Raw genomic sequence first — 12,718 nt, 5'->3', positions numbered from 1 at the left:
ATTTCATCAACTGAAAGTATCCACATAAAGCAAATCTAAAGGCTTTCATGAAAAATGTCAAAGATGAGGCACAGTCACTTAACTCCCCAACTCAAACTGAATAAATTCCCACGCCAGGCCATAAAGTGGAACACGACCCTCCATCAAAATTCAAAAAGCCCAGACTCCCCTAGAACTCCTAGGAAAACACAGCACAGTGCAATGAAAAGAAAATGGGATTTAGAAGCTGAGTGAAAGCTAAAGTCTCAACTCTGACATTCACTAATGACAGGACATCGTATAACTTCTTTGACCTCTCTGGGCCTCAGTATTATCCGTAGTATCGGACTACCTTCTTGACTTCTTTTATTGCTCTTCCATTTGTGCTATAGAACTTTCCACTTCTCCATCAAAACAATCTTGTTCCCATCTCGGAGTCTTTGCTCTGGTTATTGCCCCAGCTGGGAACATTCTCAATCTGCAATTGGTTGGCTCCTTTTTGTCATTTAAGGCTCAGCTTATACACCACTTTTCTCAGAGAACTTCCCTGATCATCCTATCATATTCTGCTTCCCACTCTGCACACCCTGTCCACCCTGCTCATTACCCTTCTCTTGCACTCTCTATCCCATTAACATGCTTTATTTTTTTTTACAGTACTTAACACTAACGGAAATTATTTATTCAGTCACTTGAGTCCCCAAATGCATCATAAACTCCAGGAGGGAGTTTGATCTTGATCAAGTACTGAGGATGTGTTGAACTGAATGAATGAGTGATGACAATACCTACTACACACCTACAGTAATGTTTAGTTTGTTTTTGTCTTGTTTTTGAGACAGGGCCTCCCTATGTTGCCTAGGCTGGTCTCCAACTCTGGGTTCAAGAGATCCTCCTGACTACTGAGGAAGTGGAACTAGATAGAGGTAAGCACCAAACGATACAATGCAGTAAATGGTAAAATGCTACTACGCTAACTGTGTTAACCATAGTCGTTACCTTCTCCTTCTCTAGTACCTTAACCTTTTCCCCCTAACTTTGGTTTAAAAGTAAAAACTTGTTGACATGGAAAAAGTCGTTCATGTTAGGTGAGAAATTGAATACACGAGAGGAGCCATCCAGGTCTGAGAACGGCTCTGAGAACTGGACATGTGATTACCAAACCACAAGCAAAACACCTCTCACCATCTCCACTATGGTAAAAGAGGGACCAAGGGCCACTGCTGGTCCTTATATACTGGCTTCTTTAAGGGTCAGATGCTGGGGCCACGATGAAGATGCTGTGGAGATGCGCAGGGGCAAGATGACCCTCAAGTCACAACAGAAACAGTAGTTTCTGCCGCTGACAAGTGCAGCCCTCCCAACAGAAAGGGCGAGTGCCATGTTTAACAGACATCAACTCCGGGGCAAGACCACAAGGAGACCTCGATGCTGGCGCCACCCAACAGCTCCTCTGCGCCTCCTGGTTCCGTTCCCGCCCAGAACTCGCCCTTTATCTCAACTCCAGCCCCTCTTCACTCACTCGCTTGCACAGCACGGCTCGAGGGGCAGCGGAGGGGGCGTCCTCAACTATCGCCCAGCTTTCCCCCACCTCCTCCAGCCCCCTCCACACCTACTTCCGGCGCCCAGGCGTCCTTTCTCCAGCCCGCCGCCTCTTCTCAAGCCGGGCGCCCCCGCCCCCCGGACGCTTGCACCGCTCTCTCCCCTTCCCCCGACTTCCCCGGCCAGGGCTCCGGCCGCTTCCCCTTCCGGCCCCCTCTGGCGCCTGCACTCTCACGGCGACCTCCTCCTTGTCCCGGGCCCCCGCAGTACCGGGATCAGTTCCTTCAACGAGCGCCGCACCGGTACGATCTCCAGCTCGCCCTCCTCCACCTCCATAGGCTCCGGCTCGCCACGGTCCAAACCAGATTCTGCCTCAGGTGACGGGAGACCCAGGGCAGGCCCCGCCGGGGCCTCCGCCTTCACCGACACCCGCAGGCCCCGTACGGCCGCCATCGCTGCCTGCCGGCCGCACCACTGAGAGCCCGCCCCGTACGCCCGCCAGCTAGAGCGCCGCCGCCACCGGCCACGGAGGCGCTGCTGCCGCTACCTAGAGCGCCACCTCCTTCGGCCAGAAGGCCTATCTCAGCGCCGCCGCCCCCTGGTGGCTGGAGGAACCCGGGGCCGGCTGCAGCGCACCACACCAGGAGAAGGCGGGACCGAGCAGGAACGGGGGCGGGCCTGCTGCAAGTGACCAGGTCTAGAAGGACATCGGTGTAGTCAGGGGTTGCAAAATAGCTATGCCTCGAGGGCTAGTAAAAGGTTGCTTTACTGGGCGATCACTACTATGGGCCAGACACTTCCAAGCGCTTGAATCCTTATAACAACGCTATTAAGTAGGTCCTGTTATTTACCCATTTTATATGTGAGGAAACTGAGGCGTAGAATTTACCCAAGATGACAGGCTACTTAAAGGATAAAACTTGAATCTAAACTTAAGTAGTATGGCTCCAGAGCCCCAAATGAGCCTTGGTACATCATCTCTGGGCAATCTGTAGGTTTACAAAGTTACTTACTTGCCAACATTCGACTCTTTAGAGTCTCCCAAAAATTGGCCTATGTTACATACACAAAAATCAAGAATCCAAGAGGATAGTGACCTGTCCAAAGGCCAGAGCTTGGCCCCAATTTCCTGACTCTTGAAGATGCCACCCACTGTAGACCTGTGAGCATGGTTTCCTTAGCTATGTCTAACAAAACCCTGGAGAACAGGAGGGTGTCTAGACTTCCAGAGGGCTCCACTCTGGAAGTGGAACAGTATTGCCCATCCCCAAAAGAGGTTGTGAGGGTTAAATAAGATATGCAGATACAGGTTTCAACAGAGGGATGTGGTATCCTTAAATTTTTCTTAGATTTGGACTAAACCACAGGAGAAACAGAGCTTTTTAGAGAACTGGTTTTACTTGATGAATGGAACACAAGGTAGTTTTTAAAAACTGAGTTGAATGCATAGAATGTTTTTGTGAACATTTTAACAGAAATTTCCAAGAAAGCGTGTACTTGGGGTGGCCAGCTGTGGGTGACAGTCTCAGGTCCACCATTACTAACCCTGCTGGGTTGGGGGATAGGAGAGGAATAAGCAATCCCTTTTCAGCCATGGATACCAGGAGGTCAACAGAGAAGACTGGGAAGGCCTCTCTTCCGGCTGTGTAGGAGCCTTATGCTTGAAGATTCAGTTCAGTGAAGTCTCAGCATTGCATAAATGCAGTTCAGTGGAACCAGCTCCGTGGCAGAGCTCTAGCTGCCAGGTGAAGTAGAAGTCTAGGGCAAGCCTGGGCATCAGGCAAACACCAAGACTCCTAAGCGCCTATCAGAAAAGCCCTCTGTACCTTTCCCTTTTTGGTCACCTAACTCATCATCCTCCCATCCCTGATTCCTGGCTGCAGTGCAGTCTGCTGAGGTGGAGCCACAGAGAACTTAGGAAGATGACAAAGAATACTTTTCTTTTCTTTTTTTTTTTTGAGTTCGAGTCGTACTCTCACCTAGGCTGGAGTGCAGTGGCGTGCTCACAGCCACCACAGACTCAACCTGCTGGGCTCAAGCGATCCTCCTCAGCCTTCTAAGTAGCTGGAACTACAGGTGTACACCACCACGCCCGACTAATTTTTGTTTGTTTTATTTTGGTTTATTGTAGAGACAAGGTCTTGCCAAGTTGTCCAGAGTGGTCTCGAACCCCTGGATTCAGACGATCCTCTCGCCTCCACCTCCCAAAGTGCTGGGATTATAGGCGTGAGCCATCACGCCCAGCAAAATAATTTTCAAAAAGTTTTAAAAAATGACTCTCAGACAAATATAAAATGAACATACACCAAAGCTTTATTCATTAACGATGAGGAAACCAATAAGGTATTAGGGCTAGTTCAAAAGAGAGTTTGAGAATGAATATAGAGTTGGTTGATCAAAGGGATGCTGAAGTGGGGTTGACAGACAGGTTAATGCCCTATAAGACAAGAAGCTGTAAACTTTGGGGTTCCCTTTTCCACCAGACAGAAGACATTTGCATTACTCTTGGATAAGAATTATTTGCTTGTTATGAATTTTCCATAAAGTGACCTCTACGCTCACAGAGTTGTAAAAAACCCCTACCAATAGTAAAGAAGCAAACAAAGCTACACATCCCTAGGGGATCAAACGATTCCCCAGGCAGAATACAAATGTTGGATAACACCTGGCACTGCACTGAGAAGACATCGGTGTGGTCCTTCTTCCTGTTTCCAAAGTCTGAATAATTTTTAATTAACAGAGAAAACCAGCAGAATGGGCCATGGGTGCAGACTGGAGAGAGAGTTTTTAAAAGGAAGTCATCAGGAGTCAAATTCAGCCATAAGTTCACAATGGACCTTGGCTCAGCCTTGGAAAGCTGAGGCAGAAGGACCACCTGAGCCCAAGAGGTCGAGGTTATGGTGAGCTGTGATTGTGCCACTGCACTCCAGGCTGGGTGAGAGAGTGAGAACTTGACTCAAAAAGAAGGGGAGGGAAGACAGTCCTTTCAACAATCTAGCTATGTAGTGGGTAGGGGACTAGAGGTTTATTGGTTATTGGTGACTTTGAGGAGACCAGTGTCCATGAAAGGGAAGGTACATTAGTGGTGACAGTTGAGGCAGTGTAGACAATTCTTTTGAGAAGTTTGTGAAGGGGAGGCTAGGGAGTAGGGGAGAATATTAACAGGGTCTTCATGCACCGGGCACAGTGGCTCAAGCCTGTAATCCCAGCACTTTGGGAGGCGGAGGCTAGAAAATTGCCTGAATTCAGGGATTCGAGACCAGCCCTGAGCAACATGGTGAGACCTCATCTCTATAATAAATCAAAAAAATTAGTCGGGCATGATGGCACATACCTGTGGTTCCAGCTACTTGGAAAGCTGAGGCAGAAGTATCACCTGAGCCCGGTAGGTCGAGACTGCGGTGACCGTGAGTGTGCCATTGAACTCCAGCCTGGGCAACAGAGCGGGACTCCGACTCAAAAACAAAAACAAAAAAAACCCAGGGTCTTCTAAAAAATACCTTTCTGTGCTTTCTTTACTTGAAATTGGCCATTCCTTCTCCCTCCTAGGGAGGGAGGGGGTGGAAATAATGGAATTCTACCTCTCCTGAGATGAAAAAGGGCAAAGCCATTAAAAGGTAATATGAGTTCCTAAGGTGAAAGCAAATGCTGCTTGAGGACTGGTAACATGGACCACTGGCCTGAGATGACACCCTGCTGATTAAAGCAGAGTTGCTCTTTACTGCTGTTTTAAACTGGCCACACCCCACACCCTTCAGTTCATGTCTATCCTCGGAACGTATGCAGGTCAGTAGTTTAGGAAGTCTCCACAGTTCAAGAAAAGGTCATGAGGCAACTGACCCTATCTATACCCAGCCATATCCGTGCCTTCCACCTGCTACATAGCTAGATTCTTGAAAGGACTACCTTCCCTCACCTTTTTGGAAGGTCAGAGTCTCACTCTGTCACCCAGGCTGGAGTGCAATGGCACAATCACAGCTTACCACAACCTCAACCCCCTTGACTCAGGCAGTCCTCCAGCCTCAGCGTCCCAAGTAGCTGGGTCTACAGACATGTGCTACCATGCCCAGTTACATTTTGCGGATTTTTTTTTTTGTAGAGAGAATGTCTCACTATATTGCCCAAGCTGGTCTCGAACTCCTGGCCTCAATCAATCCTCCCACTTTTGCATCCCCAATTGCTGGTATTACAGGTGTGAGCCACCACACCCAGCCTTTCCTTCACCTTCTTAATTCCCCTCGCCTCCCTCAACCACCAAGCATCAGGGACACTGATGACCACTCGCTAGTTCTGAAGCCATGCGCACTCTGCCAGTATAATGCTGTACTTTGATTTCCTTTTACCTCCCATTGCTCCTACTCCAGTACCTTTGTGGGTTTTTCCTCCTCCCCCAACAGTGAGTCTGTCAGGGCTCATTCTTAGACCCTCTTTCTTCCCACCCCATGCTCACTCCCTCTTCGCAGGCATGGCTTCCAGCTTCACTGCCGCATGAAAGATGCAAAGAATTGCACAGAAGTTAGATAGGAAAATGTAGTTTACTTAGAAAGTAAATTAGAGAAGAGAGGGAGATTCACTTCTCCAAGGTAGGAGATGGGGCCAAAACTAGGAAATGTGGCGGCCATAGCACAAGGAGCCATGTGGCCAGACTATTGGACTAGAAGTTGAATCCTTTTAAACCTTTCCTTTGATGAGGGAAGGTTGTTAAGGTGATTAGGTAGGTGGTCTGATCCTCATCAAGGAGGGAACAGGCAGGCACAGGTACTGATGTCAGGTGATGGACAGCAGGCAGATGGGTGGGTCAGTCACATGACTGCTGCCGTCATGAAGGTTTTGAAGAGCTGATTAGGTTAACTTGTTTACAAAACAAGCTGGGGAGGAGCTGTAAAGCAATTACCAATAGCTACCTCTGAGAAACCAGTTCTGTTCTTGGCTAGTGACTAGAGGGTAAATTAAAGCAAACTGCTAGAAAAACATGACAAAGTTTAGCAATGTTAAAATGGCTACTCATTGGTGGTACTGACTCCAAGTTATGTCCTTTCACAACTCAACCTGCCAGGTGCATTCTGTGTTCCCTCCCTCTTTGATGAGCACAGTAGACAATCCAAGTGGGCAAGTCTGGCAGCTAGGAGCTGCCCTGACCCCTTCTGTCATACCCCCACGGCCAGGCCACAGGTAGTGTTGTCAGTCTGGCCTCCTGCCTATCCCTCACATTCATTTGCCTCTTCCCATCCTGGCCACCATCATATCATCTCTTATGTGAACACTACCATGGCCTCCTCACTAGTCTCTGTTTACTTGGTCTTCCAATCCCAACTCTTTTCTACACAGGAGCCAGAGGGATCTCAGCACACCATCCACCCTCTTCCATCTCCCACGACTCTCTCCTCACTCTCAGCATCACCACTTCAGTTCTTGGAAAGCATCATGCTCCCTCCTACCACAGGCCTTGCACAGACTGGTCTCAAACTTTCTCCCCCTCCTTCTCTTGGCCTAGTTAGTTCTTCATCAACTTCAAATCTCAGCTAGAACCTTCCTTTCTTTGGGAAGCCTCCCCAACTACTCTCAAAGGCACCCACCACAAGCCTTTCCCATGAAGCACTCATCAGTTCAAAATCATCCATGCATGCAACTTGATTAATGTCTGTCTCTTGCAGCAGACTGTGAGAGCCACGAGAGCAGGAACTGTGCTGGTAGTGTCTAACTCAGTGCCTGGTGACAGAAGGCCATGGATAAATATTGAAATGGATGGATGGATAGATGGATGGATAGACATATCAAAAGGAAATGAGACCTTTGCCCACACTAGATATAGAAATATAGAGCACCAGATCTATCATAGTCCTTTACCAAATTCTAAGCCAGGGCTGTTCATTAAAATAGTCATTCATTAAATCACCTGGGGAACTGAAAAAGTTACATACTGTGTGATTCCAACTATATGACATTCTGAAAAGACAAATATATGGAGACAGCAAAAAGATCAGTGGTTATCAGAGGGAGGAGGGAGGGGAAGGGATAAATAGGTGGAGAACAAGATTTTTAGGGCAGTGAAACTATTCTGTATGATATTGTAATGGTGGATTTATGTCATCATACTTTTGTCAAAACCTATAGAATATACAACATAGAGTGAGCTTTGAGTAAACTGTGGACTTTGATGATAATACATCTCTATTGGTACATCAATGATAACAAATGTACCCCAATACAAGATGTTAATAAAAAGGGAAACGGAGAGCAGGAGGCAGAAATTGAGGGGGTATTTGGGAACTATCTGTTCTTTCTGCTCAGTTTTTCTATAAACCTCCAAAATTATAAAGTCTATTAATTAATTTTCTTTTCTTTTTTTAGTTGGAGTCTCACTCCGTTACCCAGGCTGGAGTGCAGTGGCACGCTCACAGCCACCCCAGCGTTGACCTCCTGGGCTTAGACAATCCTTCTGCCTCAGCCTTCCAAGTAGCCAGAACTACAAGCACGAGCTACCACACCCGGCTAATTTTTTAATTTATTGTAGAGATGAGGTCTCACCAAGTTGCCCAGGCTGGTCTCAAATCCATGGGCTCAGGCAATCCCTTCACCTTGGCCTCCCAAAGTGCTGAGATTACAGGCTTGAGCCACCATGCCCAGCCTATTAATTAATTTTTTAAAATCCTGACACCCAGACAGCCAGAGTCCAGCTCCAGCAGGTTAGGGTTTCCTGAAGGAGAAATGGCGTCGGCACAGAGAGAAAATGGACACTGACTCTGTTGTTGTACAGTACAGATGCTGCTTTATTGTCTTTTGTTTGTTTTTGTTTTGTTTTGTTTGAGTTGGAGTCTCAGTCAGATTGGAGTGCAGTGGCTGCTCCCGGCAACCGCAGCGCTTCGGTGATCCTTCTGCCTCAGCCTTCCAAGTAGCTGGAATAACAGGCGCACGCTACCACGCCTGGCTAATTTTTTGATTTATTGTAGAGATGAGGTCTCACCAAGTTGCCCAGGTGGGTCTCGAACCCGCGGGCTCAGGAAATCCATTCACCTCAGCCTCTCAGAAGTGCTGGGATTACAGGCTGAGCCATCAAGCCTGGCTAGGATTTTTTTAAGAGCTCTCTAGGGCTGGGCGCAATGACTCAATCCTGTAATCCCAGCACTTTGAGAGACTGAGGTGAGAGGATTGCCTGAGCCCACGGGTTTGAGACCAGCCTGGGCAACTTGGTAAGACCTCATCTCTACAATAAATAAAAAAAATTAGCCGGGCGTGGTGGTGCAAGCGTATAGTTCCAGCTACTTGGAGGGTTGAGGAGGAAGGATCACCTGAGCCCAGCAGGTCGAGGCTGCAGTGGCCATGAATGTGTCACTGCACTCCAGACTGGGTGACAGAGTGAGACTCCTACTCAAGAAAATAAATATATATATACATAAAAGCTCTCTAGGAGATCCTAGCATGTTGTGGGGTTAACAACTACTGTTTCAGATTGAATGGGGAAAAGCGGGTGGGGCAGAGGAGAAGGCCGACTGCAGAGGCGAGAGCCCTTTCTCAGGTTTGGGAAGATAGGTGGATATTAGCACAGACTGCCTTAAAGAAGGAGAGGGGAGCAACTGAGGGCACAGGAAACCCTCTCCCTGTGAGAGCTTCAACGCCTTAGACATGGTCCCTCTTGGATTCTAGAGGAGGCCAAGTGAGTAGAGCTAGTGCCCTTCTGTGTTGCAGTTCCCTAAAGATTTGGTTCCATTCCTTCAGTGCAGACCTGTGCAGAGGCCATGTGTGTGTGGGGGAGGGGGGAGGCAGAGAAGACCAAAGGACTTGAGGTCAAAGTGCAGAGAGCATCAGCCAACCTCACAGACCATGGATAGGACAAGCAATGACCAATCCTGCTGGGGATAGGACAGAGGCAGTAACAGGAAACAAGGAACCCCACGCAGGGGGCATCTGAGAGAGACACTACCCTGGAGTATGGGGTAGTGGCTTTCAAAAGGAAGGGAGACAGAAATGTGGGTTATACCAAAAAGAGAGGCCTTAGCAAGTTTGTAGACTGAGGAGGAAGACACAGAGGACCAGGAGAGGCCCAAGGTAAACAGGTCGGAGAAAAGGCTTACCGTTGCTCTGAGGGAAAGAAAAGAGTTTCCAAAAGGAAGGCCCCATTCTTGTGATTCAGCTGAAAGATGCTCTTCCCATGGTTTTCAACGTGGGAGAATAGTGAGTGACCTGTGGGATCCAGAGCCCAAAGGCATTTTCTGAGAGACACCAGGGCATGCCCTGGACTGGCCAGTTCTTTTAGCTGGACCCCCTGGCACTGGGCTCAGCTCCCACACGTGGTTAGGTCAAGATGTGCAGCCTCTGGTTCTGATTTTCTCAGATGTTCCCTGGCATGGGGCTCTGTTTTCCTGGGAACTGGTGTGGAAAGATCTGGGTGGGGGGGGTGAGCAGGAGACCTAGGCTCTAGCCGAGGTCTCCCCTGACATGCCATGTGACCTAGGTGAATCACTACTCTCTGGGCCTCAGTTTCCCTACCACATTGTACCTCCTAGAGTGGTTTCCCTTGTGGGGAAATGAAGTCGTGCACCCGTGGTCCTTTTCAGAGCTTTTGCATGACACTCTGGCCTGGCAGACCTGACAGCCCAGGGCTTGGTAACCATTCAGTGAACCCACCTAGGGATTTTTTCCAACTGCTGAATAGGCCTTAGGGGGTGGGGTTAACTCTGACAAGCAGAGGCAGTGACTGGGGGCAGGCAAAGACAAGGGGAAGGTGATGTCCTGGAGGAATGGGTGGGTCTGAAGAGTGGTGAGGAGTGGGGGCCTAATGGAGGTGGGTGGATGGGTGGGACATGAGTTAGGAGAGTATCCAGAGAGGCTGGCAGGACCTGAGCACTGTGGGGACCGTGGAAGGGTCTGAGAGAGACAAGGTTCTGGCAGCCAGGGAGGGCACAGATTGGAATGCCAAGGACCAAGGCCAGGAGACCAGTACGGGCTGGAATTGACAGGCTGTGGTGGAGGGGAGGAAGTAAAAATAAGACCTTCTTACTAGTTTTGGCGTTTGGGGAACTTCTGCCTGGCCAGCAGCATTCCTCAAGAGAGGGCGTGAGACACCTTATAGGAGCTTTGCAGGATGACCAGGAAGCAGGCAGGAGCAGCTTTGGTCTCTGCATCTCATACGGAAAAACTGATCACCATGCCAGACAGCCTCTAGCTTAGTCTCCTTCCTGGTCTTCAGTGTCAGGTCCTCTGGTCGATTTCCAGTGTCAACTAGAAGCTCCGCAGCTGGGCAAATATCAATCACAGAGGACATGCTGAGCCTGTGGTCTCCAAGGCTGGTTCCAGGCAGCCTCCAAGGCAGAAGGTTGATTTCCTTTTAAGGTTTTCATTTGCTGAGTACTTACTGTGTGCAGCACTGTGCGTGTGCTTGGCAAAGGACACGCACAGTGTCCTTTTACTGTCACAAGAACCCGGTGATATTGTGAAACATATTTTATGTTTGACCCTGCTTCCTGGTATACAACTCCTAAAATCTTTAGAATCTCCAAAGTAGGGGGATGTGGGATTGGCAGTAGTGGGAATCTGCTGAGGGTGGGAGGGGCACACCTCATCAACAAGGGTACCTACATACTAAATATTTATATACCTAACCCTGAATTGTACCTCACATCTTTAAAATAATAATAATAAAAAAGGAATCTCCAAAGTGATGTCTTTTTTTCCTCTTTTTTTTTTTGAGTTGGAGTCCCACTCCATCGCCCAGGCTGGAGTACAGTGGCACGCTCACAGCCACCCCAGTGTCGATCTGCCGGGCTCCAGCAATCCTTCCGCCTCAGCCTTCCAAGTAGCCGGAACTACAGGCCTGCGCTGCCACACCCGGCTAATTTTTTATTTATTGTAGAGACAAGGTCTCACCAAGTTGCCCAGGCTGGTCTCGAACCCATGGGCTCAGGCAATCCACTCTCCTCAGCCTCCCAAAGTGCTGGGATTACAGGCTGAGCCACCGAGCTTTTTTTTTTGAGTTGGGTGTCTCACTCTGTTACCCAGGCGAAGGTACAGTAGCAGGATCATAGCTCACGGCAGCCTTGACCTCAGCCTCCTGAGTAGCTGGGACTATAGGAGCACGCCATCTCACCTGGCTAATTTTTTTATTTTGTGTACAGACATGGTCTCAATGATGTTGCCCAGGCTGGTCTCGAACTCCTGAGCTCCAGCAGTCCATCCTCCTTGGCCTCCCAAAGTGCTGGGATTACAGGCATGAGCCACCACACCCACCTGGCCAAAAATGCTTATTTTTCTATGCTAATGAGTTGGCTGGTGGCTGGGTGCTCCTAGGTAGCTTCAGGATGGGGGCTGGTCACCAGAAAGACCAAGACAGTTTTAGAAGTTTGGGACTTTCATCCCCCAACCTCTAGGGATGGGAGAGGGGCTGGTCAAGTTGGTCACCAGTAGCCAATGATTTAGTCAGTCATGCCTACTGATGAGGCCTCCATAAAAGCCTAAAAGGACAGGGTTTGAGGAGCTACCAGAGAGCAGGACATGTTATGGTTCCTGGAGACTGGTATACCCTGGGAGGGAATGGAAACCACCCCCCATCCTTGCCCTACGCATCTCTTCATCTGCATCCTTTGTAATATCCCTTATAATAAACCAGTAAACGTACCTGCCTGAGTTCTGTGACTTGCTCTCACAAATTAATCAACCCAAGAGGAGGTGGGTCAGAAGTTCCAGAGACCAGACTTGTGACTGATGTCTGGTGGGGGGAGGGCAGTCTTGTGGGACTGAACCCTCACCCTATGAGATCTGACACTATCTCTGCTGCAGAATTGTTTTTGCTTGTTGGTGAGGAAACCCCTCCCCCACATTTGGTCACATAAGTCTTCTGTGTTGATTGCTGTGTTGTGAGAGCAGAGGAAAAACTGTTGTTGTCCATTCAAACCCCATGAAGAAGGTGCTGATATTATTCCCATTATACTAATAAGGAAACTGAGGCGCCTCTAATGACTTGCCAAAGGTCACACAGTTATTAAGTAGCAAAGTCTGGATTCAAGCTCAAGGCTATCTGATGCCAACGATGACTCTTCTCATCATTGTCCTACAGAGCCCCACTATGGGTACAGAGGTCCTAAAAACCTTTACTGGTGCCCACAGCTAAGGAGGTGCAGGGAAGACATTGGGCCTGGGTCATAGGGCTCTGGTGAGGCTCCATAGGGACCCTTGCCTGTAAGAAGTAGCAGTGGCTCCCACC

At 48.8% G+C, this 12,718-nt stretch overlaps 1 protein-coding gene across 1 annotated transcript in view; it reads right to left on the bottom strand.

Annotated features, from left to right (window-relative positions):
- NCBP3 (nuclear cap binding subunit 3) overlaps positions 1-1,996 on the bottom strand; it is a 30,200-nt gene extending 28,204 nt beyond the window's left edge. The window contains exon 1 of the mRNA XM_008060743.2: positions 1,792-1,996. Coding sequence (XP_008058934.1) covers positions 1,792-1,974 — 183 coding nt within the window. The 5' untranslated portion in view covers positions 1,975-1,996. The remainder of the gene's footprint in view (positions 1-1,791) is intronic.
- Between the last annotated feature and the right edge of the window lie 10,722 nt (positions 1,997-12,718).

The sequence above is a fragment of the Carlito syrichta genome, unplaced genomic scaffold, assembly GCF_000164805.1.
Source record: "Carlito syrichta isolate Samal-C Ts95f unplaced genomic scaffold, Tarsius_syrichta-2.0.1 Scaffold304713, whole genome shotgun sequence".
NCBI lineage: Eukaryota > Metazoa > Chordata > Mammalia > Primates > Tarsiidae > Carlito > Carlito syrichta.
Note: the sequence above shows the minus strand (reverse complement) of the source record. Positions and strands in the feature narration are given on the sequence as shown.